Below are 26,735 nucleotides of genomic sequence, written 5' to 3'. Positions count from 1 at the left end.
GCTGCCCTCTTGGCGATTTACGTAGCAGCTAACGCAAATTCGCCACGGCTCTGGCAAAGCTATATAAGGGGGAACAATTTCTCCAGTGTTTAGGCCACAAAAAGGCTTTTCATCATTTCCATATGCGAATTGTTCCAACTAGGCCTCTCTTTTTAAAAACAACTAAAGAAGTAAAAACAATTCCGTGTAGACTGTTACACTCCGCCCCGGAGGGAAGCAGGAGAAGGCTCATTGAAATCCATCATTTTCAGACCCCTCCCCCCCCCTTTGGAAACCAAGTGACAAAAAGCATATTTAGAGCTGATCCATCATGTGGCTCCTGCAGTAGTAGCAGTAACGCTGGTTTTGCAACTTAATTAAACTGGTTGAAGTACCACCATTGTGGATAGCGTTGGCTGAAAGGCTGCGCTGGTTCCTTCATCGTGGGAAAAGGAGAGGTGGTGGGAAGCTCTACTGCTCAGCCTAGAGGGCATCATTTGTGATTACGTGGATGTTGCCTTTAGACTTCCATCTACAGTGGTGCCTCGCAAGACGAAAAGAATCCGTTCCGCGAGTCTCTTCGTCTTGCGGTTTTTTCGTCTTGCGAAGCAACCCTATTAGCGGCTTAGCGCTATTAGCGGCTTAGCGGCTATTAGCGGCTTAGTGGCTATTAGTGGCTTAGCGGCTTAGTGGCTATTAGCGGCTTAGCGGCTTAGAAAAAGGGGGGAAGCGAAAAAAACGCAAGACTCGCAAGACGTTTTCGTCTTGCGAAGCAAGCCCATAGAGAAATTCGTCTTGCGAAGCACCTCGAAAAATGGAAAACCCTTTCGTCTAGCGGGTTTTTCGTCTTGCGAGGCATTCGTCTTGTGGGGCACCACTGTAATGTTATCGCAAATATCCAAATGATGTGTCGTAAGCACTCCGAGTTACGTAAGCTATGAGGCTCCCACTTGTAGGGGAACCTGTAGCCCTCCAGAAGCTCTGGGATCACAACTCCCATCATTCCTCATCACTGTGCTGGGCATGATGGGAGTTGGGACTCCAATAATGTCGGTGGGGGGGGGGACACAATTTCCTCACCACTTCTTTAAAGATTAGATTGCCACAGTAGCCCCAGGCTACTGTACAGAGCATGCAGAGCAAAAGTTTCTGAAAGCCCAGTGGAAATTTCAGTAGCCTTTGCTATGTATGCCCAATGAAAATGGCCAGTTGTGTTTCAATAACAGGGCAAACACCCAGTGCTTTTAATGATGATGATGATGATGGTGATGATGATGATGATGTTTAGGAGTACTCTCATTTTCCTACTCATATTGAAATACTGCCCCTCAATGAGGCCAAACTTAGATTCACAAAATGTTTAGGGGTATGCATACCCCTGGGTGGGGACGCGGGTGGCGCTCTGGGTTAAACCGATCAGAAGGTTGGCGGTTCGAATCCCCACAACGGGGTGAGCTCCCATTGCTCAGTCCCTGCTCCTGCCAACCTAGCAGTTCAAAAGCATGTCAAAGTGCAAGTAGATAAATAGGGAGGGAAGGTAAACAGTGTTTCCGTGCGCTGCTCTATTTCGCCAGAAGCAGCTTAGTCATGCTGGCCACATGACCCGGAAGCTGTACGCCGGCTCCCTCGGCCAATAAAGCGAGATGAGCGCCGCAACCCCAGAGTCGGTCACGACCGGACCTAATGGTCAGGGGTCCCTTTACCTTTACCTTTATACCCCTGGGTACCTCCAGAAAAAAAGCACTGAGTGCACCCATGGTCAGACTTCTCAACCTTGTTTTAACTTAAAGCTTCAGGGAACTTTGATTCTGGACCAAATCTGTGGCACTGGGGAGAAAGGCATTTTCTAACCCTTTCCTGATTGAAATTGCCTTCTGGAAAAGCTGTCATTAGTTCCAGCAGGGGGTAAATGAGAATCTTGATGGCAGTACTGTACCTGACTTGTTTTGCCTAACTGCATAATAGAAACACCGCTACCCCACCCCACCCCCATCCATCTCCCCTCCTTCCACCCTCCTTTCTTCTTTTTTTTTCCCTTTTCTTTTTTCTTCTCCCCCTAATGCCTCAACAAATGAAATGGATTTGTAAAAATGTTACACGGGAAAAAAAAATACACGAGGCATTACACTTACACTGTAAAACAAGAAAACCCTTAATAAAATATATTAAAAAAAAAAAAAAACTGCGACTCACCACAGTTTCAGAGAAGCAGTTTCAATTTGTACCCACTTCCCTGTTTGCAGTGTCCATACATAGTTGCATATGTTTGAGTAAACATGAGCAGGGTTGCTGTAACTGATTTATTGTGGTGTGGACTTTCATATTTTTGTCGGCTGTGTGCATTGTGCTGAGGTTGGGTTTGCGTGTGCGTGTATTGATACAGATATATAGATACTCGGTTGGAAATGCAGTGGAAGATAAAACAAACGACACATTTCTTAAAAACTAAAGATAACAGCAATCCAAATATGTATTCTAACAGCTGTAGTAATAAATGCATGATGTAACCGTTTGCTGAAAACATCAAAGTATGAATGAAAGAGAATGGCTGTAAAACCCAATGGATGCTAATTGCTTTGAAGAGAACAGTACTACTCTCAGTGAGTCAATATAATCTCTGCAACAGAATGTGAAAAGTTCTAATTTTGAGTCGGCCTCCGAGGCTTTAAGGCCCTTGTACTCCAAGACAAATCTATACATTCTTTCCTGGTGATATTTCTATTATTGGTCATTTCTGATTTGCGCAGAGCTAAATTGGCAATATAGAATATAAACAGTGACATATAAAATGATGTTAAACTTCTGGCTAAAAAAGCTTTTTTAGTGTATCTTGCTGTTCTGTTCAGGTAGCCTTTGAAGAAATGGACAATCACTTTTGGAAAAAGGCTTCCTTCCTCCCTAGCAGTGACATTAGGCTTTTCTGAACTGTACGTAAAAACTATGGGGAGGAAGATTGCTTTAAACAAGGCCTTTGAAGCAGAGATTGTATGATGTATCCCTTCAGATGGAACGAGCGACCACATTGGTTTATGAAACAGCACCATCGTTTGAGAATTTCCTTTGCATTAAAAAAAAGATAACCTTGCTATTTTAAGGACTTGCATGAATTAAAAGACAGGGTGGTCTTTACTAAAGCTCATTTAATTCTGATGCATTCAGTTGTTTTAGCAAGGAGTGTTCAAGAGTATGCCATACTTTGAATATACCTGTCCTTGTGGTTTAAACCTAGATATTGTAAATATTATAGTATCACTTTTTTTTATATAAGTCATCGAGAGAGCAATACTGAGTCTATACTGTTTGTGCTGGGTGAATTTTCTATTTGCAATAACCAATCAAAGGAGACAGTACTTGAGAGGATGCTGCCTGGCCAGGCAGATTCAGAAGTTTGTTTTAGTCATTCAGGCTTTATTCAGGTTTGCATAGATTCATTCAGCTTCTTCCCATTTTATTTTAACATTGCATTTTAATATTTGTTTAAAGAGGAACACTCTTTCCTTTTAAAAAGCGGCAGGCTGTGATCTGCCAGGGAAATACAGCATTTTAAGCTTATTTATGTTGTAGTTTATTTGGGTCTAAGTTAACTTCTGTTGATTCTACCCTGTGTTACTTTCATCCTGTTAGTCAAATCCCTTGTAATAAGGCTGCTTTACAACCAGATTCTTCTCTGTCCTCCTCCAGCCATGACAACACTTCCTCCCCACACCAGCAAATTTAGTGTTACAGACACTAGAATACACAAAGATAATTTGGGCTTGGCAACAGGATTATACTGTACAGATTTCTGTTTGATTATAAGGAAGTCATTTATTTTATATACGGCTCTTTGAAATTTGGCAGCCCCACCTACTGAGGAAGGTTGGCTACTTCCTTGGCCTAGACAAGAGAAATGAAAGAATTGACTTCTCCCACTTTGCCAAGACCCTCCACCTGTGGGTACCCAGATGTTGTTGGACTACAACTCCCATCATCCCTGAGCTCTGGCCTTGCTAGCTAGGGGTGGTGGGAGTTGTAGTTCAACAACATCTGGGGACCCACAGGTTGAGAAAGGCTGCTCCAGAGTATGGATTGGGGATTCAAATAATTATTAATGTTTGCAAGAATACTCAAGATTCATTAACCAACAATCAAGGGTATAGCTTAATATAGCATTTCCACAAAATGTAGTGAGATCCACAGCCATGTCGCAATAATTGGGTTACCATAAAGTAAACTGGGTTCTTAAAGCACTGCTTGCAGGAATTGTGAGAACAAACCCCAGTGTCGTGTGAAAACTGTGCCGGTATCTATTTGGTCTTGCTGCACTGAAGCACAGGTGAATGCAGTAAAATGTTGACACGTGTTTTTCAGATGCTATCTCTCACCCACGTTGCTAAAGTCAATTGATTTTTAAGAAGTCCTGAGTAGTGTATGCCTAGGTGCTTCACACCTGGTGTGTCACTGTATGGTCTGGATGACATCTTTGGGTCTCTTTCTTTAGAGAGAGAGAGAGAGAGAGAGAGAGAGAGAGAGAGATGATAGGTGATACATGTTAGGTGATAGATGATGGATGATAGAGATAGATCTCTCTCTCACACACACCATAAAGAATATGGTGATACACACACACACACACACACACGGTACCTCGGGTTACAGACGCTTCAGGTTATAGACTCTGCTAACCCAGAAAATAGTACCTCGGGTTAAGAACTTTGCTTCAGGATGAGAACAGAAATCGTGCGGTGGCAGTGGGAGGCCCCATTAGCTAAAATGGTACCTCAGGTTGAGAACAGTTTCAGGTTAAGAACAGACCTCGAATTAAGTTCTTAACCCGAGGTACCACTGTGTGTGTGTGTGTGTGTGTGTGTGTGTGTGTCACACCATAAAGAGACCCAAAGATATCAGTCATCCAGACCATATGGTGCTATGTATTGTGCAGTAGCTCAGGAGAACAAAACAAGCAGCTGAAATAGCATCCTGTCTTCAGCTGGATGCCTTCTCACTTCTACAAGTTCCTTCACTTTCTCTCCCCAAGCCAACATCTCCCTCCACTGGTAAAACGAAGTGCGCACTCTCTCTCTCTCTCTCTCTCTCTGTGTGTGTGTCTCACATTATGCAGGTAGGTGCTGGATTAAACAGGTCTGCTAATGCAGAGACACCAGGGCACCATTTCAGCACTGAGCTGTGTTTGGATTGGAGTTGCCATGGCCTTTATCAAGAGCCACCCCTAGTGACACATCCAGTGCCAGGACTTGCTTTGACTTTGACTCTTCTCCAAGGGCTTTGCAGAGCACCTTAAACAGGAAGGGGGGGGAAGATGGAAGCTCTTAGAATCCCGATGTTCATTCCTTGCTCCTTTCAAAGCCGCTATCTGTAAGTGACACTTCATTTGAGGGGGGCAAAGAGCTCTCTGTTTTAACATGGCGATAAGTATGTGTGTGTGTGTGTGTATATATATATATATATATATATATATATATATATATATATACACACACACACACACACACATAAACTTAAAAAGGAACATTATGAGAGATTAAACCTACTGTGCTGCTTCAGCTTCTTGCTATCTAAAAGGCACAGCAGCTGTGTCTGCCTGAGCAAGATAATGATAATAACTTAAAATGTGGAGAACAGATAAGTGATATATCTTTTTCGTGGCTTTCTTGTTGTTAAAGTAATATGAATTTACATCCCAGCAAAACACTGAATTTGAAACACATTGTGGACTTTCTGATGTCAAATGCATCTCCTTTAGGAGTTGTGTGAATATATATTTTCTGGATGAGGAAGACTACAGAATAATACGGTTTTATTTTTAACTTGAGGTATTTTTAGCTGCAAAATCTTTTTTCTTAAAAACACACAATTGCAGTTGGCATTGCCTTGTTGCAGTTAACATATCTATTATCACTGGTGTAACAGACAAAAAGTAAAGCAGTGGCACATTTCATTATGAGGTTTGGAAGCAGAGGAGTGCCAGACTCTTAGGGTCTGATCTTCGGGGTTCTCTGTCCAGTGCTGCTCTTGAACCAACTTTTGTGGTTCAAGAAATAAACTTCTGAGTGGTAGCTCAATGTATGGGGCTGTAAAAACAGTGGGGGAAACAGCAAAGTTGGTGGTGGATTGCTTACCAGTCAGTAGGAAAGTAATCTCCTACAGGTCTGGCTCGTAGGAATTTTTCAGCGGTTGCTTGTTGTGTAGCTCTTGGTGAAACATATCCCACCAGTCCCGAAAAGAGAATGAAGCATTGAAGCAAATCAACCTGCAGCATTTTATTGAATTGCGACTTGGGCAAAAAACAAACCAAACCCACACCTCCAGAGTTTAATAATTATTTAGTGAACATTCTTGGGTCATGAGGAAGGCTCTCATTAGAGTAGCAAAAGCTTTATTGCTTAGCAGCTTGTGAAGGTGTGTTTTAAAGGCAGGAAGGAGGGGAAATGGAAAAATACTAAATGCTTGCAATTGTTTAGCAGATGGTAGATTTTTTTAAAAAAATAGCTTTAAACTTGATCACCATGGGAGCATTCAAAGGGCATTGTGAGTGTGTGACTGTGCATGCACACATAAACACACTGGTTGGTTACACAAACTGGATTCGTGACCAACGGTTCAACTGATACATTGGCACCCTGTTTGCAAAATTTAACAATTCCAAAGTTCAGATGCTCTTTCACTTAATGCAAGATTAAATGTGCTGCCTTCAGCTGTACTTGAGGGTTGATTTCCAAAAATTCTGCTGGAAACATACATTTGTGCCATGTGTAGGTGGCAGTATTGAATCAGTAGCTCGTGTGCTTCTAGCCTGCGCTCCTTATAAATATTCGAGGAGTGAGGTTATTACCGCTCTACACACATATAAAAAAAGCTGTGAAAATGCTTTTTTATAAAAGGTTTTGAAAAAAATACATTGAATTTGGCATAGCGCACTATCGCCATCTAGTGTCACATTTGTATGATTGCACATTACAACACATTTAAAACTTTTATTTGCAGCTGTATAGTCACAGGTCGCTCAACCATTGCTTCTATGTCCTTTCTTCTAGCAGATCAAGATAATCAGGTGACAGCAAAAACTGCAAAAAGGGGGGGGGATTAGCATAAGTTTTATTATTTGATTGATGTAAACCTCTGGAATGTATTTTGTATAGTTAAGTTTTTACCTCCATCTTCAGTACATTTTTATTTTATTGCTATGGCTAGTGGCTGATGAAAATAAAGATTCTTCTGATTCTGATTATGGTTCAAAGTTGGCTTGTCTTGAAACTGGAGAGAGTTTGTCTCAGGTCAATATTCTAGGACTGGATGACACACCAAGGTGATGTGTCAGAGCAGAACCCTCGAGAGCAGATTTAGGGGGTGGAGAGGTGAGGAAAAGAGCATTGTTGTGCAAGCAGATCTCATTCTGTGCGTGCAACAACTTAGAATCATAGAATTGTAGAATTGAAATGGTCAACTAGTCCAACCCCTGCAAAGCAAGATCACAGCTAAATGGCAGGTGACCATTCAACTCTTTAGTGAATGAGAGTTTGCCACCTTCTGAGGTATTCTATTCCACTGTTGAACAGCTCTTACTGTCAGAAAGGTCTTCCGAATGTTTAGTTTCCCAGTACGTTTCCAAGCATAATTCAAAGTGTTGGTGCTGACCTTTAAAGCACTAAATGGCTTTGGTCCAGTATACCTGAAGGAGTGTCTCCACCCCCATCGTTCTGCCCGGACACTGAGGTCCAGCACCGAGGGCCTTCTGGCGGTTCCCTCACTGCGAGTTACAGGGAACCAGGCAGAGGGCCTTCTTGGTAGTGGCACCTGCCCTGTGGAACACCCTCGCACCAGATGTCAAAGAGAAGAACAACTACCAGACTTTTAGAAGACATCTGAAGGCAGCCCTGTTTAGGGAAGCTTTTAATGTTTAATAGATTATTGTATTTTAATATTCTGTTGGATGCCGCCCAGAGTGGCTGGGGAAATTACTACTACTACTACTACTACTATGTAATAATAATTCATGTAATTTGAATCCATTGGCTTGGGTCCTACCCTCTGGTGGAGGAGGAGACAAGCTTGCACTGTATTCCATGTGACAACCCTTTAGATATTTGAAGATGGCTAACATATCACTTCAGTCTGTTCTTCTCCATGCTAATCATACCCAACTCCCTCAACCGTTCTTCATAAGGCTTGGTTGGTTTCTAGACCCTTGATCATCTTGGTTGCCCTCCTCTGTACACGTTCTAGCTTTTCAATATCCTTCTTAAACTGTGGTGTCCAGAACTGAGCACAGTAGTCCAGGTGTGGTCTGACCAAGACAGAAAACAGGGAAATAATCCTAGAATAACATTAGTTTTTAGTTTTTAATTTTTGCTGCGGCATCACACTGTTGATTCATACTAAGCTTGTTGAATTCTGTTCAAAGTTCTTTCAGTGTGAAACTATTCTCTCCAATTGGCATCTATTACAACTAGCATATAAAATGTACAAGCCCACATGAATGCTCTTCTATCACACTTCATGACATGAAAAAAATTCAGCAAAAATTTCCTGCTGCTTGAGATGACCTCTTGTTTGTCATAAGCAGCCTAGCAAGTGACTATTTACACATGAGCTCATTTTCATGTTTTGGGGAAACAGATGGATTGTAACAGGCTAAACATGCTAAACATAATAAAAAGTATGACTACTAACTAGGGATGGATCAGTCTTAAGTTCATCTCTTTCTGTATCAGTTTGTGATTTGTTAATTTCTGTATCAGTTTGTGATTTATTTCTTTTAAAAAAGTGAAAATTCACCAGCAGTTTAGTACAGATTTCTCTGAATACACACACACACACACACACTCTTTTGCATATAGCTTTTCTTAATATGCACATTTTTTGCAAGCAATTTCTTCGAACATTTGTGTCATTTTCACTATTATGTGCATTTTTATGCAGAGTTTTCACATATGGGTACATATTTTTGTACACATTTTCGACTTGGAGAGCTGCGCAACAAAAGCTGGAAGACCGTGAATATAGAAGGGATAGCTGTGTTTCATTTCACGTAGTGTTTGGGTAGGTGAGGTTCACATTTAAATCCTGAACAAAACAAAGTCCTCCTTCACCCCTAGTACCAACCATTCAAATGAAATGATGAAGGATGCAGACCTGTACATGAAGGGCACATTGTTTTGATCTATCCTTTTCAAAAGAAATACCCTGTCCATCACTTGCACATCACAAATCTTTTTTCTTTTTTTTTAACTAAGAGAAGCCGCAAATCATCCTGATTCCTGGCCCTTAATCTCTAAAATGAAAGTCTTGTTATACATGCCAGTCCTGCATGCTATATACCCAGGTCTGGGTCATTTTCGCCTTAAAGTCTAGCTGAGTGGAAATAACAGTTGGATTTCCTTGCTGCTGTCTCATTCTGGGGCACCTATTGCAATTCTGCAAAAACTTTATCCCGGCACGGAAGTTGAGGCTTGTGATTTTTTATCCTAACTGTTGAGGCTTTCCAGAGCATCTGGGTTATTCTATCAGGTGTTTTGATCCTATATTCTGTGGGATACTTGCCGCACAGCAGCTATTATCAATAGTGCATGTATTTATCATTCCGTGTATAAAAACAATTTTTGCCAGGTTTATTGTTCTATCCGTGGCAGCAAATGACAAAGTTGAATGCAAAATTGTTGTTTTCTAAATGGCTCTAGTTTAGATCATGCCAGCTAACAGGACGGTTGAATCCAGTTTCAGTACAGCCTGCAATCAATTGTTAAGTTTAGGGATGAAGCACAAAATGTTACAATAGATATAAGAAGAAAAACACTGGCGTGTGTTGTTGTGTATTGTCGACTACAAATGTATTGACTCTTCTAAACTGCTTCCATTATTATGTTTTACAGGGTATTCTATGGGTATTCCAACAGTAGACACTAATAATACTATTTACAGTTAGTGCACAATTTACAAATCAGGGTTTGTTACATTTCTGGTTAAAGGGGGTAGGAATGACTAGTAGATAATGATTCTGAAGTATTTACTTACCAGTGAGAGGACTTGCTCCTTACAACCATTTAAAAGTTCATTTCTGCCTCTACGAACAATGAAACAATGCAACGTTATTAAAGGGTTATGATTTCATGTAGAAACAAGTTAGCGATCCATTTATTAAGAATGATTCCAGGCTGAACATATTGGAAGCCACTTTATACAGAGTCAGACCATTGGGCCATATAGCTCGGTGCTGTATTGCCTATAGTGATTAAGGTGGCCATATTTCAGAAAGTGATAATACAGTGGTACCTCAGGTTAAGAACTTAATTCGTTCTGGAGGTCCGTTCTTAACCTGAAACTGTTCTTAACCTGAGGTACCACTTTAGCTAATGGGGCCTCCCGCTGCCGCCACCCCGCGATTTCTGTTCTCAACCTGAAGCAAAGTTCTTAACCCGAGGTACTATTTCTGGGTTAGCGGAGTCTGTAACCTGAAGCGTCTAACCTGAAGCGACTGTAACCCGAGGTACCACTGTACAGACAGAAAAGTCGATGAGCTTTTTTAAGTAAAGTGGTCCCCCCCAAAAAAATGAGTTTTAGAGCCCCCCCCCCAAATCACAAAAATCTCCAGAGACAAAATTTCCTGACATTAAAGGGGTTCCTGCCCAGATGCAGTTCTTGATGGCTTATGGCAACCCTAATAGTGGCACTGGCTCTCTGGGATTTCAGATGGGCGATACTCCCTAATATACCTTAGAGATACAGGACTGTCCCTTGCATAGGAAGTAGGATTGATGCACTGGGTAGGGGGGCTGCCTCCCAGAGATGCTCTCCAAACCTCCCTTTCTAGAGTGAGCCAAGAAGCAGGGAAGTTGAGGAACAGGACCATACTGCCACAGCTGCTGTTACTGCCAAAAAGTGGGATGGGGGGGGGCAGAAAGCGTAGCAAAGAGAGAGAGAGAAGCAAACCAAACGGGGAAAGGAGGGGACGCCGCTGCAACCATTGTGAAGAAGAGGAGGGGTGGCAGAGTTGAAGGCAACCAAAGTTCTACACTGTGTGATTAGATCTGGGACCTTCTCTTGCCCCTGCCCGCCCCATGGCCCTGCAAAGTTACCAGGGGTTGTGTCAGGGGCATTCAAAGCATATGGTCTACCCCTGAATGGTGGCCCTTCTAATCTCAGTGCAGTTATTGGGAAGTGACAAAGTTGTGAACTGTGCAACATGGTTTACCCTTTGAGGGACGTATCCATGGAGGTGGGCATCTGATAATGTTTTTGGAAAGCAACGTCAGTGGAGATTTGCCCTAGATTCTTCCTTCCTTCCTTCCAAATTACTCGTTAGAAAACACATTAGAAAACAGTTTGGAAACAGCAATTCTGAACACATTCAAGGAGGGGAGATTTAAGCAGTCTCTCCCAAATCTACCTTCCTCTGCTCAGGCTTGCAGAATGCTCAAGCTCCTCTTGTTTAAGAAGGAAAGTGGAGAAAAGAATTATAAAGCTCCCATCTTATCATTTGGTAGTTTGATCCCTGTGTCTTCATATGGATTCCTTCACTTACAAAATAAATTGTTTATACAATGCAGAAGCTTTAATCAACCCTAAACAAATTCAAATTGGTTGGATTTAACCTCATTCAACTATGCCATAGTTTTTCACTGGGACGTAGTATGAACTCCTAATTTTACCTGGATTGCACCCTCTCTCTGTGTGTGGACTGTATGTAACTGCAGCCCCTTTCCATCCCAACAAATATGAATCAGCTAGCAGATACATTAAAAGTTTTTTTTACTTCACTTACCACTGGACTTCTTAGACAGCTGTCTTTAATCAGAAGATTATTTAGGCCGTGTTATGCTGTTCCCAGACACTTAAAACATTTGACTGGTGTCTCATCTTGGCTGAATAATGCTGCTTCATTAATTTTAGCGAGAGGGGTGCATTGCTCAACTCTTGAAAGCTCTGTTATTACTATTTCAACTTGCCCTGCACCATCAGTTCACCATTTTGTCCTCCTCCTACCTTTAGTAAAACAGCAGTGACTAAACCCTCAGGCGGAATTTACCTTAAGTGATGTTTGATAAGTTGCTTACCTGAGAAAACCCCCAACAGAATTCAGTTGAAGGCACCATATTGATGTCTACTAAGTAGCTGAGATAGATACGTTCTTTCAGTATGAGGTACAGCAGGAGAACCATCACTTTATTTGTCCCATTCAAGGCTCTGTTCTCGATCTTTTGCACGTGGAGATGAACAGGGCTTCCAGCATGCATCTGTGCTGGTGCACTGTGCTTTCAGAACAGAACTCTTCCCCAGTGCCACTTGTTTGACTATGAATCAGTGGTTCATATTTTCCTGTTGCTTGTTGGAAGCATAAATGGCAAAAGCTTTGGGAACTCGAAGCAGTAGCCTGAAGATTAGCTTTAGATTGGCTGGATATTTGGGGGTGGGGGGGTAGCGAGGAACAGAAGGGCGCATTTTAATCCTTTCATCCCTTCACATTCCAAACTAATCTAGTTCTTTTGTACACTAGATGTAACAATAGACATCTCTATAGCGCATCAAGCCAAATAGGTTAAAACACACACACAGCCCTTCAAGCAACACAGAGATAAATCTTCCTTAGTGAAAGCTTTCGGCTTTTGTTCAGAGCTGGGAATGCAATTTAGACCTGTGCTTTTTGGGGAGCAGGATGTTTACATTAATGCGTCCTATGACAGACTTGCTTTCGTGTAACCGCGGCTGGAAGGTTTAAGAACTTCAAGAGTTCACAACTGTATGCATTTTAATTTACTCAGACTTTTTTTCTCTTTCTTTCTTTTTGACTAACTTGAAGGCCGCAGTATAACCCCCAGATGGAAGGAAAGTGAGTGGAATATGCAACTGCAGAATAGATACTTTTAGAACAACTTGCCACCCCAATAAATACTGTTTATACTTATATACTTTGTATACTGTACTTTTAAAAGATGCAGACAGATCTTTTAGTAGTGCAATGCAGTATTTCCTGAGGTTCATCATTGCTTCTTGTCTTTTGTCCCCACGCCACCCCACCCAGTTTAGCCAGTAGCAGGAGCCACATAATACTGTGGTGTTACTAGAATGCTTAATGTCAGAGGGTTTGATTGACATGAGAGTCCCAAGCAAAGGCCAAGCTCTGCCAGTTCCCTAGCAAACCTGTTACTACTGTGGCTTTCTTTATCCAAATATTGGCAAATGGTTCGATGTGTAATGCAGATGGCATTTTTTTAAATAATTGATCTATTAATTTCAAACTTAAAGGCTCTATTTTTTTTCTGGCCAGGAGATTATACAATGTGAGTGTGCAGCTTTTATTAGGACATATGAATACAGTCCTGGTTTATGCGAATCTGTTTTGCTTGCCAAAGGAGACCTGGCTTGAACCGGGAATGTTTTAGCCCAAAATTAATTTTTGAGGTGGGTGGAGCAGTGCCGGGGGGATTGTTGGCAGTAGCTGGAAAATGGAATGGGAACGGAATGTCTCTCCACTTCAGAGTTTCACACCTAATGAATGCTCTTTATGCCCACGTGGTAACGGAATACTCCACATTATGTGCATGAATAAAAGCAACATTATGCTTATCTCAAATTCTGTCTGTGCTAAATCTGTTTCTGGCTCTTTCCTTACTACCAAAGATGAGCAGAACATTTTATAATCAACTTAGTCTCTCCCCCGTTGCCAGTTTACTCTCCAGGTCTGTGATTTTGATGATGAGAGGCATGTGTGCTCAGGCACATGCACTTATGTGTGTTAAAACAGTTGCATAATACAGCCTTTTGCATGCACGGAAGATCTTGAAAAAAGTGCAACCTCCAGTCAAAATACAAGGTCCTAAGAAAGTGTTGCAACCTGATGCCCTGGTTTAGCATATGTCTGTCTGACTATCTAGAGCTTTTTAAAAAATTTTAGTCCTGGAGGCTTCAGGCGGCGCTTTGAGTTGAAGTACAGTTGGCCCGCCACTTATGTGAGGGTTTGGTTCTGGGGCTCTGTGCACAAAAGCAAAATAGTGGGCACCCCCCCTCCAGAAGGTGAAGGGCTGTGTATTGGGCTCTGGAAAGGTTGTGGGACACACCCAGAGCCCTTGCACCTCCTTCCAAGAGCCCTGTAAGCAAGGAAAACCCAATGGGTGTGCAGGTAGAACCCTAAAATTGTAGACTTGGGAGGGATCTAGTCTAGCCCTCTGCAATGAAGGAATATGCAGCTGTCCCATAAAGAGATTGAACCTGCAACCTTATAATATGAATAATCATTTTATTATTTATACCCCACCCACCTGTCTGGGTTTCCCCAGCCACTCTGGGCAGCTTACAGCATATATTAAAGGTAAAGGTAAAGGTAAAGGGGCCCCTGACCGTTAGGTCCAGTCGCGGATTACTCTGGGGTTCCGACGCTCATCTCACTTTAGTGGCCGAGGGAGCCAGCGTACATGTGGCCAGAGCAAACCAGAGCAGCGCACGGAAATGCTGCTTACCTTCCCGCCAGAGCGGTACCTATTTATCTACTTGCACTGTGTGCTTTCGAACTGCTAGGTTGGCAAGAACAGGGACCGAGCAACGGGAGCTCACCCTGTCGCGGGGATTCAAACTGTAGACCTTCTGATCGGCAAGCTCTAGGCTCTGTGGTTTAACCCACAGCGCCACCCGCGTCCCTAAAGCATATATTAAAACATAGTAAAACATCAAGCATTAAAAACTTCCCGGTAGATGTCTTCTAAAAGTTGGGTGGTTCTTTATCTCCTAGGCATCTGAAGGGAGGGTTTTCCACAGGGAGGGTGCCATGACCTTGGCATTATCAGCACCACACTCTAACCAACTGAGTGATGTGAGGAAAATAAATAATTGGAGAGCAGGCAATGGTGGGTTTTCCCCACTCTCCATTTATTTATCTACACAGAAACACACCTGCCCCGCACATTAAGGTTGTGATCATGTATGTAAAGTGAGCATAAGTTGTGGGCCCACCATATTACAGAACACACACTTAACAGGGAGGGTAGCAATCATAAAATCTTATATGTAGAGTTAAAAACCTGAGGCCTCTTGCGCATTGATGCTTGCCGCTAATCACCAGCCTCAATAACTACAGTGCATAACTCAGCGTGTGCAGAGTATTCTGACAAATCCCAAATCCTGAACGGAAGTGGGGCGCCTTAGAGGGATTCTGTTCTTGTCCAAGGTAAAGCAGGGTTGGTTCAAGGGTCCCCAGTTCTGAAATTTGTCAGGATCCATCTTCTCGGAAGGGGTCTAACACACCTTCAATTTCAATACCATTCTGCTGAAGTTATAGATGCTTCTTTTATGTATTTATTCATTAAAATATGTCTAGCAAAATAATTTTGGGCTTATTTGTGTGGCAGGCTGTCAGGGCTATTATGCCTGTAAATTTCACCCAGTTCTGTGAAAAAGAGGGTGGGGGGAGACTTCCAAGGGAGTCTATTCCACTGACAGTAGAATGTGAAATTTGGTAGTATTTACCTTGGGTATTCAGTTGGCCCCAACCACCTAAACATCTGTCATAGGTTTGGGAAGTGTTGAAGCTAGTTTCCATATTATTATATTTACCTTACTGTATATATTATATATTTACCTTATGAAAGCTAAGGTAAATTCATTTAGCTTTCATAAGGTGATGTCATGCTCTTTGCCCACTAATGGAAGGAACCTGACAGCAGAATGGGGAGCAGGGCCAGAATGGGGAGCAGGGCCAACCCAAGGTTGGGAAAGGCTGAGCTAGGTGATGACGCTAGATCTGTCACTCTGTAAACATTAACGTAAAATTAAGCAACATATTTTTCTCCCCATCCCGCCCTGGGCTAGATACAAGAAGATGGTACTTGTTGGGGGATTTGTATAGCATTCTCTGTTCCAATTCTTTCCTTTTGATGAAAATTAGTAGCTGTTTACCCAAGGTATGAACTTTCCTACTAAAAAGTTAGGGATTCCCTGTGATGCATTGTAGGATATGAGAACACTTCGCCCTTAATTGAAAGTATTCCCTTTTCTCTGTGAGTATCACAGTCAGTGACTTCTCTTGAGCAGCTAATTAGTGCGATTATTCCGCAGCTGCATTAGTTTCACCGCAAAGGTTTTTTCTCTTGTTTTATCAAAAGGATCAGTCTCCCTGGGAATGTTTCAACCTGACAGGCCTGAAACAGCAAGATGGTCATCATTCTCCACCCCTACCCCCATCCTTTTGGGCGGCGGGATGTTGGAGGGGAAAAAATAGTTCGGTCTGAAATGTGGGTTTAAACCTTTTTTTGGTCTTAAAATACTCACATTTCAAACTACAGATTATTGACATGAAGAATGAAAATACGCTTATTTAGATATGTTAATAATGTACAGCTCTGGATGTTAACTGGGGAGGATGAGACTTTGCTCTGTTTGTCCATCTTTTATGCCTAGTGGGGCACTCTTAACAATTTCTGTCCCTATTTGGGGTTTTTCTCAAAACATACACAACTTTTCCCTCCTAGAAATGAATCCTAATTTGTTTTCAATAGCAAAATCTATAGGGATAGAATCCATGGAGGTCCTTAATATTACCTACCTTTGCTGAGAAATTTGTATGGTTCCCTGGAAGTGATTACAGTGGTACCTCGGGTTAAGTACTTAATTTTTTCCGGAGGTCCGTTCTAAACCTGAAACTCTTCTTAACCTGAGGTACCACTTTACCTAATGGGGCCTCCCGCTGCCGCAGCGCCATCGGTGCACGATTTCTGTTCTCATCCTGAAGCAAAGTTCTTAACCCAAGGTACTGTTTCTGGGTTAGCAGAGTCTGTAACCTGAAGCGTCTTTAACCCGAGGTACCACTGTACTGATTAAAAGGGAACCATAGGCTGAACTTCATTTTTTGCAGAGGTGGAAATGCTCACCTAATGTTCACTTCTGAAAACTCCCTTATTTAAATTTCTATTTTAATTGCATATATATATTAGGGGTGGGCAGTCTATTGATACTTTATCTCTTATCGGTATGAACTCCAGACCGCAATAAAGGATTCTCTCTCTCTCTCTCACACACACACACACAAAGTCAAACCTTGGTTGTTGAACGTAATCCGTCCGGAAGCCCATTCGGCTTCCAAAATGTTCGACAACTGAGGCATCGCTTCTGATTGGCTGCAGGAGCTTCCTGCACTCAAGCGGAAGCCGTGTCAGACTTTTGGCTTCCAAAATACATTTGGAAACCATAACACTTACTTTTGGGTTTGTGGTGTTCAGGAGCTGAAACGTTCCAAAACGGAGGCATTTGGGAACCAAGGTTTGACTGTAGACTTAAACTCACTTTCAAGTTCAGTGAGTGAAAAGTCACCCCACAACTTCTCCCCTTCACATAAGTGGCAATCAGCTTCTTTGATTACATGCTGTGGAATCAATGTGTGGTACTGGGTTACTTCCATTTTTATATGCTTTGATGCAGTATGCCAGCAGATTAAATTTAGACCAGAATACACTTGTGTGCTTGTTTCTTGGAGGTCTTTTAAGAGATTTAGGCTGAAATATTTACAATAGTCCTAGGATTGTGTTGTTGTTTAAGAAGTATCTAAAGGTCAAAAATATGCTCGTGGTGATTGGCCATGACCCAGAAATACATGCAGAGTCCATGTGCTTTCTCAGGCAATAACTCCCTTGCAGAATATTAATAATAAAAAGCAGTTTCCATGTTTGTCATTTTATCAGCTGTGAGGGTGCATTTCTGCCTTACTACATGAAATCAATCAAAACAAGGGACCCAGAACGGTAATTTAGGGTGCAGTCCTATGCCCAGTTTCCTTTGAAATCAAACTTTTTTTTAGTAGTAGACATGTATAGGGATTGCACAGTTGATTTGATTGTTTTGAAATGGTTAGCTCCACCACCAGACTTTTTTGACAAAAAGGAACCTTGTTTGAAAGGAGAGAAAAATAAAACTTATTTATATATATGTCATGGATGCTTTAGCTGAGATTCCTGCATCGCAGAGGATTGGGCTGGAGGCTTCTCAGGGTCCCTTCCAACTATACAATTCTAATGATTCTATGAGACATGCACCTAAACTATAGTGGTTATAAAATCATTTGAGTGCTTATCACACAGCAGTATTTAACTAGGCATATCAGAGCTGTGCGTTAAGTTTTGAACGATGCATTCAGAGTTGAACTTGAAAGGGAAAGGTATGAATTTTACATAACCAGGCTGCTAAGATCCACTGACGGAGCAACTAGTTAAAAATCTCAGCCCGTGCTATGTATGCTTTGACAAAGATTCCCTTCCCCTGGCGCATGTGGTCTCCCCCACCCCCAGTACAAGTCTACCGAGTCCAGCCAATGCAATTGATGAGTAATGGAACTATCTGTGTCTTCTGGTGTTTTCCCCCCAGCAGCTCTGAGCACCCTGGAGCTTCGAAGCCCCCGCTAAGCTCCTCCAGTATGACATCACGGATTTTGCTACGACAGCAGCTCATGCGTGAGCAGATGCAGGAGCAGGAGCGCCGAGAGCAGCAACAGAAACAGCAAGCAGCCCAGTTCATGCAGCAGAGAGTGGCGCTGAGTCAGACACCAGCCATCAACGTCAGCCTCCCAGCCAGTCTCCCTCCTGCTACTCAAGTGCCAATGGAAGTCCTCAAGGTATGTGAAGTTTCCAACGTGGGGCTCTGGAGCTCCATTAAGAAGGTTGTCTCTCTCTATACAATTAGCACGAGTGTTTCTAAAAGTGTTTCACCTATAACAGTGCGATCAATTTCATCGCCCATCCCCTTTTTGCAGCTGCTGTGCTTTTCCTCAGGTAAGTCTAACCAGGGCCGGGAAATGAAAGCTACATTTTAGAAAAACAAAAGCATTTAAGAACAAAAATGGTGAGTTTTTCTTCAGTTGAAAAAATGGATGTGAAACACACGGTTTTAAAAATGGCCCCCCAAATTTCAGACATTTAAAAAAAGAAGGACTTACCCGAATTCTTGCATTTTCAGGTTTCCTGGTTTCTGTGCAATAAGCGTTAAGAAAAAATACCGGTGAATAGCTTTGTTCAGAAACTTAGGAAAGATCCCGCACAAAGGATTGTTTCAGAAAGCCTTAATCTGGAATACGGTCTTTTGCTGTTTGCCACTAGTAATCCTTTTTTGCTCAAATGACTTCATTTCTTTTTGTAGCTTTTGTGCTCCTTCTTCATCCAGTGTCCTAATTACTGGGGAGAATCTGTATCTGGAACAGACAGAAATGCAGACTTCTTCACTTCACCGGAGTTGGGTTAGACCAGCTACTGCAGAGTAGCGCAATTAATTTTAAGCGACACTCAGAATTTGAAAATAATTTATGTAACTCCAAAATTCAGAAGAGATGCTGCAATTGGATGTTAGTTTTACCCCCCTGCTTTTGCACCTGCGACATATATAAACTGTATTTTCCCCACTTAAATTGATGGTTGGGTAATTTTCACTGCTGTGTGTCCACATGTGTGCTGCAATGCCTATGGCTCTCCAACAATATGGTTAATTGGGCACTTTAAAAGTAAAGCTTAGTTTGCAAATGCAGAGAGACTACTTCAGTTAAAGCAGGGGTGGGGGAACCTGTGGCTCTATAGTTGTTACTAAAATACAACTCCCATCAGCCCCAGCAAGTATCATTAGTGGCCAGGCATGATGGGAATTGTAGTTCAGCACCATCTGGAATTCACATGTTCTCCACCCCCAACTTAAAGCACATTAACAAATATTAGCAATGGCTGTTGCAGTGGCATTGGTTATGTTAGGTGGCTAAGCAAGGTCACAGGTGAATTTGCAGTAGTAGACCCTACATGTCTTTGTAGAATTAGGTCTGAGAAGGTGGCTGCACAGGATCATATTCTTGGAACGTGAGATGTGTGGGATAAGATTTTGATGGAATGCAAAATGTGCCCCTTTTTGTAAACCAGGGATCACCAACAGGCAAACTTGGAATTTTGAGGGAATGTTGTCACTGCTCTGAAAAAATGCTGCCCCAGAGGGTGTCCATTCCCAAAATGGCTACCTCCTTAATAAATTAACATAACAAATGAAGCTGTTTTATACAGTGTCAGACCATAGGTCTACATAGGTCAGTGTTGCACTCCACAGGGTCTCCAGAGACAAAAATAAAATAAAAATTCAAGTCTTGCTATCCAAAATCCTTTTAACTGGAGAGGCCAGATATTGGATTGGGGACTTGTTGCATGTAGGTTATGAGCTTGACCATTGATTTCCATTCCATGTGTGGTCTGTATGAGCTGTGTCCGTTTCTTGTAGTGAAGTGACGGCAACTAATGACTATTTATTTATTTATTTATTTATGAGATTTATATGCCTCCCTTCATCAAAAGATCTCAGGGCAGTTCACAGAGTAAAATACAGGATAAAAACAAGAAAATAAGTAAAACAAAAACAGCAAAACAATAACCCCCCTAGAGCATGAGTCTGAAATTAAAACTTTTAGAGGGTGTGAATATTTTTGTGCATAAGTGAACAACCTCAGTGCATGAGATTTAAAGCTTTGCAGTTCATTTGTTTAGAGTTGGAAAATAGTTACCATAAAGTCTTTGTGCAGAAGCTATAATTAGACACTTTAGATTAATGTAGGTTTTAATTCTATACCGTAAAATCCTGCGGTTAATCCTTGAACTCTCTTGAATTCAGCAGGGGCCTGCCTGTCAGTTCTGATCTGAAATGGTTTGTCATCTCTTTCTCCATCAGTCTGATCTTGACTATGACAGATCTTATGCCAAAGTAGGGAAGGAAATGTTGTAAATTCTTGCTGAGTAAGAGTAAATTGTAACTGACGAGACCACCAAGTGATTTGTCTATCCAATAAGCAATATGTCCACCCAGCATGAATTTAATATTGAAACACTACAGGGAGGTCCTATGCATGTCTACCAAGAAATAAGTCCAATTGAATTCAATAGAACTTGCTTCCAGGTAATCATGTGTGTTGGATTGTATCCTATGCAACTAGAAGGAGTGCTAATTTATGGACATGTGCAATTTAGAATTAGATCTGAACCAAAATGTTTTCTTAATTTTATCTCCCTAGTTTACAGGCTCCAGAACTTAGGGCACTTTCGGCTATTTGGGAAGGATACAAAAAGTGGTGAAATTTGCAGTGAACATCAGTAGCAATGGTGCACCACAACATTGCTATGGTTGGTTGTTGGCCACCATGTTTCCTTTTCATGGGAGCCGGTGTGGTGTAGTGGTTAAGAGCGGTAGTCTCGTAATGTGGTGAACCGGGTTTGCGTCTCCGCTCCTCCACATGCAGCGGCTGGGTGACCTTGGGCCAGTCACACTTCTCTGAAGTCTCTCAGCCCCACTCACCTCACAGAGTGTTTGTTGTGGGGGAGGAAGGGAAAGGAGAATGTTAGCCGCTTTGAGACTCCTTAGGGTAGTGATAAAGCGGGATATCAAATCCAAATCCAAACTCTTCATAGATTACTGGTGTGAGCATTCCTGAGGGCAATTATTCCTGCTCTCTGAGAATCCTGAAAACAGAAGCACAGTAACCTCCAGCCACTAAGATGTTGGGGAGCAAAATTGTAGCTCCCAAATCTTGAAATAGATGGTGGCTGCAATAGACAAGATAATATGAGGTTTGGGGGTCATATTTCACTCCCCAAGGTCCACCATAGTTTGAACTTAATAATTCTTTTAATAGAATTTCATATTGGCTCTAATTCTAATAATTACAATGAAAACCTTCGGAAGAGGCATGATTGTTGCAAGGTGGGAGCTGAGTCTGAGAGAATGGGGCTTCATCATTTGAACTGGGGACTTCCTAGCCAAGACATTTTGGCACCTGAGGTGGGCCCCAAAATGACACCCTCCTCCCCGCCAGGGAAGAAAGGGTGAGGGAAGATCTACATCAGGAACAAGGGAGGAAAGAAAGATGGACATCAGGATCTGCTACTCTGGTGGATCCTGCTGCCTGAGGCAGTTGCCTCATCTTGTCTCATGGGTGGGCCGGCCCTCCTCCGGGATCATAACCTTTTTTCCCCTTCAATTTTTTTATTGATTTTCACAAAATTATAAACACACAAACAAATAAAGAAACAAACATAAAACATAGCCTTATTAAAGCTAATCTTATTAACACTGTTAAGTGACTTCCTCGTATCCCCCTAGTCGAATTTCAATGCATATCATTTTAACGGTTTTCCAAATCAAAGTTCTTATAAATTTAACTTAATCACTTAACATCTTTCTATTTTACCAATTCAGCATTAAACATATTAATTCACCACATAACTTGTTTAAATCCTAAGCCTATCTGGTAATTGCAAGCTTTTTCCAATTAATTTAACTTAATGTATTTAACTAAATAATCATTAAATTTCATACATTCTTCCTGGTATTCCTCCTCCTTCTGGTCGCGGACTCTTCCGGTCAGGTCGGCTAGCTCCGAAAAATCCATCATCTTCATCTGCCATTCTTTCACAGTTGGTACTTCTTGCATTTTCCACTTCTTAGCTAATAAAACTCAAGCAGCAGTTGTGGCATACAAAAATAATTTAATATCTTTCTTGTGCAATTCCAAACCTGTTATTCCAAGAAGAAAGGCCTCTGGTTTCTTTATAAATGTATATTTCAACATTTTTTTCAATTCATTATAAATCTTTCCCCAGAAGTCTTTCACCTTGGGGCAGGTCCATCACATGTAATAAAAAGTACCTTCTTTTTTTTACATTTCCAACATAGATTATCACAATTATGATACATCTTTGCTAGTTTAACAGGGGTCAAATACCATCTATACATCATTTTCATTATATTTTCCTTTAACATTGTACATGCAGTGAACTTAACCCCTTTCTTCCACAATCTTTCCTAATCCTCAAACATTATGTAATGTCATACATCTCTTGCCCAATCTATCATCACTGATTTAACTTGTTCATCCTTTGTATGCCACTCCATCCTGGATCATAACCTTAGCCACTATATAGCTGAATTAATCAATACACTCTGAAAGTCAAGTGAGATCAAATGTTAATGCCTAGTTCCTCCAACAAAAAGTATGTGTTCCAACAGTGCGATAGGAATCTGGTTTTGAAACCCAATGGGTGAACAGTTTGTGAGGGCCCAAGAGTAACATAATGTGTTAGATTGCTGAAGCTAAGCTGCATATCTTGTCTCTGTGTATGCAATGTTAATATATTAAGTTAGTGCTGCATGCAGTTTCATAAATGAATTTCCCAAATTAATTTAGGAAACTAAATTTCCTATGCTAAACTAAAATTGTTATCAGTGGAGGAAGTTAAAAAGATGGAAAACCCATTCCAGTTACAGTGTATTCCCATCCAGTAGTCTCCTTATCACATGTCAAATAGTTTTGCTGCCATAAACACTAGAAACTTGACTTTTGAAACTGGAGAACTTCTGAAAATGTCAAGAAAGTCTTATGGATCTTGCAGCTGAAGATTATTAGGGCCACAAATTGCTTGCATCGTCTGGGACTACCTGCTCTGTGTACCCCTTCACTATGGGTGAAATCCAGTGTCTGGAACAACTTGATCCAGTAGAGGTATCCACTAACATGGAGAGATGAAAAACAAACAAACTAATGTTGTGTTGTCATGGCTGAATTCTGAGTCAGGGATGTCTGGGCTAGGGAAAGGGGGCTGCTGATATTTGAGTTTGTATTTTTATTTTCTGGTCAGTGGGTGGGAGTATTGTATGGTGGTTTGTAACAGAGCACCTGCTTTTCAACCGGAAGGTCCCAGGTTTAATCCCCATCATCTCAAGGTAGGAGTGGGAGAGATCCCTATCGGAAACCCTGGAGAAGCCATTGCCGGTCAGGGTAGACCAGTGACGGCCAAACTTGGTCGTCCAGCTGTTTTGGGACTACAATTCCCATCATCCCTGACCACTGGTCCTGTTAGCTAGGGATGATGGGAGTTGTAGTCCCAAAACAGCTGGGGGGGGCAAGTTTGGCCATCACTGGTGTAGACAGGCATGAGCTAGATGGATTCGTTACCGTCTGACTCAGTATAAGTTACAGATAGGTAGCCGTGTTGGTCTGCCATAGTCAAAACAAAACAAATTCCTTCCAGTAGCACCTTAAAGACCAACTAAGTCAGTTCTTGGTATGAGCTTTCGTGTGCATGCACACTGTGTATCTGAAGAAGTGTGCATGCACACGAAAGCTCATACCAAGAACTGACTTAGTTGGTCTTTAAGGTGCTACTGGAAGGAATTTGTTTTGTTTTGACTCAGTATAAGACAGCTTCCTATATTCCTATATTTGGGTGGAGGATTTGGTTTGTTTGTCACCATGCTGCCAATGTAGTTATCGCTGTTATGGAATGGGGGCTGTTACTTATTTTTGTTTTCTAACACGCCGTATGAAATGTTTTCATTTGATTTTTCTTTTCTATTGTATTTATGCATGTGTCCTTCAATGTCAGTTGCTTGGGGACTGCCTAGGTGACTAGTAAGTTTAACAACAGCAGCAACATTTGCTGATTTGCGCTGTGACTCGTTCCCCAGATCTTTTTTGGAGGTTTGCTGTGGAACCAGTGTGGAAGGTGCCATGGGGTGCTGGGGAAATTGTCTCCTTTCCTCTTACCTTAGCGGGCGCTTCTGCTGGATCAAGAGCCATTCCACAAGTGGAGCAGCAGCAGCAGGGGGTTTCATGTATAGCATATCATGGCCATTCTCCTGTCCTCCTCTGCTTGCAGCACATTATGGCATCTTAGTCTTCCTTACAATGTATACTGCCATGTTTCTGTAGAGCAAGTGTGCGCAGAGTGTGTACAGCCTAGTTTTCCTGTCTTCTGCGATTCATACAATTAATGCCGGACTAGGTTTACCATAGTCTCACCTTGGAAGACATGCTCTGCAAGCAGAAGGCCCCAGCTTCAGTTCCCAGCATCTTCAGGTTGGGCTTTGGATGTCCCCTGTCTGAAACCCTGGCAAGCTTCTGCCAGTCAGTGTAGTCAAATACCAAGCTTGTTGGGACCGATTTGATACCAGGCAGAATTATTGAGCACAGATTAGTTCTATTTTCACTGGTAAGAGATTGTGTGTGTGTGTGTGTGTGTGTGTGTGTGTGTGTACGCACACACATGTGCTCTTGCTTTGTAAATTAAAAAACCCCTGGATATTTAAAATAAATAATTATGAATAATGAAATGTAGATGTTGAAGGAGTGTCCAGCACACCCTTGGCTGACAGCTATAGCCGAACTTGGGCTTGGATTTTGACAAAGTTGAAAGCGCTCTCTCTTTTTAAACTGAGAACGTTTTCAAAAATGTGTGTAAGGAGCAAAGCTTTCTCCCCCTCAGGCCCCAGGCTGTGGTTCCTGTGCCAGAATGTCTTCAGTTGTGATCCCTGGTGGTGTTTTTTCTTTTTAAATAAAAAAGCACTGTTCTGTTTTGAAAGACAGAAGATTAGCAAAGAGATTTGTGAGCTGCCTTAAATCTCATCAGGAAGCAAATTAATGTTTCTATCAACTTTGGGACTCTTTGGTAGGAAAACCTGACTTTATCCCAGTTACAGAGGTGGTTACATCACGCCAAGAATGCAAGCATGTGGAACGTAGTGTTCCCCCCCCCTTAAAAAAAAAAGATATGCAGGGATTATGGAAAGGTATGTTAATGAGGCTATGCTATGCCAGCTAGAGTATTTATAGAGAACGCTGTTGTACAACTACCAACTCTGTGCCAAGAACAAGGTGCACACACATACACATTTGATTTTCCACTGGCTTCTCATTCCTGTTGAAACCCCCAGTATGGTCTGGGGGACCCAGACATGATATGAAGAAGGTTCCATTTTTTTACCTTTTCCAGGGACTATTTCCATTGGGTCAGAAGTCAGACGTTTCAAACCCTGTTCCCAGCTCTCAAACCAGTGCAGTGCAAGAGGCTATGCGATGGATACCCTAGCTCAGTCGGCCCCCTTCATCCAAGCCCTGATGATTGCCTACTGTCTACAGCAGGCATGGCCAAACCTTGCCCTCCAGCTGTTTTAGGACTACAATTCTCATCATCCCTGACCACTGGTCCTGTTAACTAGGGATGATGGGAGCTGTAGTGCAAAAACAAGTTTGGCCATGCCTGGTCTACAGGCTTATCGTTTACCTGATACTGCTCTTAACGTACTTTATAACACGGTGAATTAGAAGCCCGCATCCTATGCCAAGCTCTGTGCTAAGAATGGTTTGCTAATCAACACCCATTGTATTGTGCAAATGGTAAAATTATTCAGTTCCACTGTCAATGTTTCCAACTGTGATCATTTCAAATAGGGTCGGTATGTTAAAATGAGTCTTAGTTGAGAGATGCCCAATACTTAATTCAGAAATGTGTAGAATGTTCCCTTGAGGCAACCACTCCTCCTTATGAGTTGGTCCAAAAAGAATTGCCAGGTTCTTAAGAAAGACACCAGTAATCATCAACTTAAGCAGCCTCAGTACAACTGTAGAGTACAGTGGAACCTTGGTTCCTGAACTTAATCCGTTCCGGGAGTCCGTTTGACTTCTGAAACGGTTCGACAACCAAGGCGCGTCTTCCGATTGGCTGCAGGAGCTTCCTGCACTCGATTGGAAGCCATGACCGGCTTCTGAAAAGTTCACACACTCACTTCCAGGTTTGCGGCGTTTGGGAGCTGATTTGTTAGGGAGCCAAGCTGTTCGAGTACCAAGGTACCATTGTACTGAATTGGAGGCACAATCAGTAGGACTTTGCGCTGACATTTCTCTGTGGGAGCAGCTAGAGAGCAATACGGAGCCAGGCATATCTAAGACTTTTGATGATGATGATATTTATTTATACCCCACCTTTTCCCCTGAC

At 42.0% G+C, this 26,735-nt stretch overlaps 1 protein-coding gene and 1 long non-coding RNA gene across 7 annotated transcripts in view; one reads left to right on the top strand and one right to left on the bottom strand.

Annotated features, from left to right (window-relative positions):
- The window catches only part of MITF (melanocyte inducing transcription factor), a 135,516-nt gene that overhangs the window by 75,197 nt on the left and 33,584 nt on the right, over positions 1 to 26,735 (top strand). For 2 of the 6 annotated variants that reach the window (XM_081853280.1, XM_081853278.1), the window contains exon 2: positions 18,319 to 18,565. In XM_081853280.1, coding sequence (XP_081709406.1) covers positions 18,319 to 18,565 — 247 coding nt within the window. Of the gene's footprint in view, positions 1 to 5,186; positions 5,335 to 18,318; positions 18,566 to 26,735 lie in introns of those variants that run through there. The other 4 variants (XM_081853283.1, XM_081853281.1, XM_081853282.1 and 1 more) reach the window with 4 other exon arrangements.
- Positions 5,566 to 12,796, bottom strand: LOC309334810. Its single transcript, XR_014153281.1, has 3 exons — positions 12,030 to 12,796; positions 9,991 to 10,039; positions 5,566 to 7,043 (listed from the first exon to the last, which is right to left on the bottom strand). It is a non-coding gene; the product is annotated as an uncharacterized lncRNA (long non-coding RNA).

This window comes from Podarcis erhardii, assembly GCF_964252035.2.
Source record: "Podarcis erhardii genome assembly, chromosome: 2".
NCBI classification, from domain to species: Eukaryota; Metazoa; Chordata; class Lepidosauria; order Squamata; family Lacertidae; genus Podarcis; species Podarcis erhardii.
This window is presented reverse-complemented; position numbering and strand designations above follow the sequence as displayed.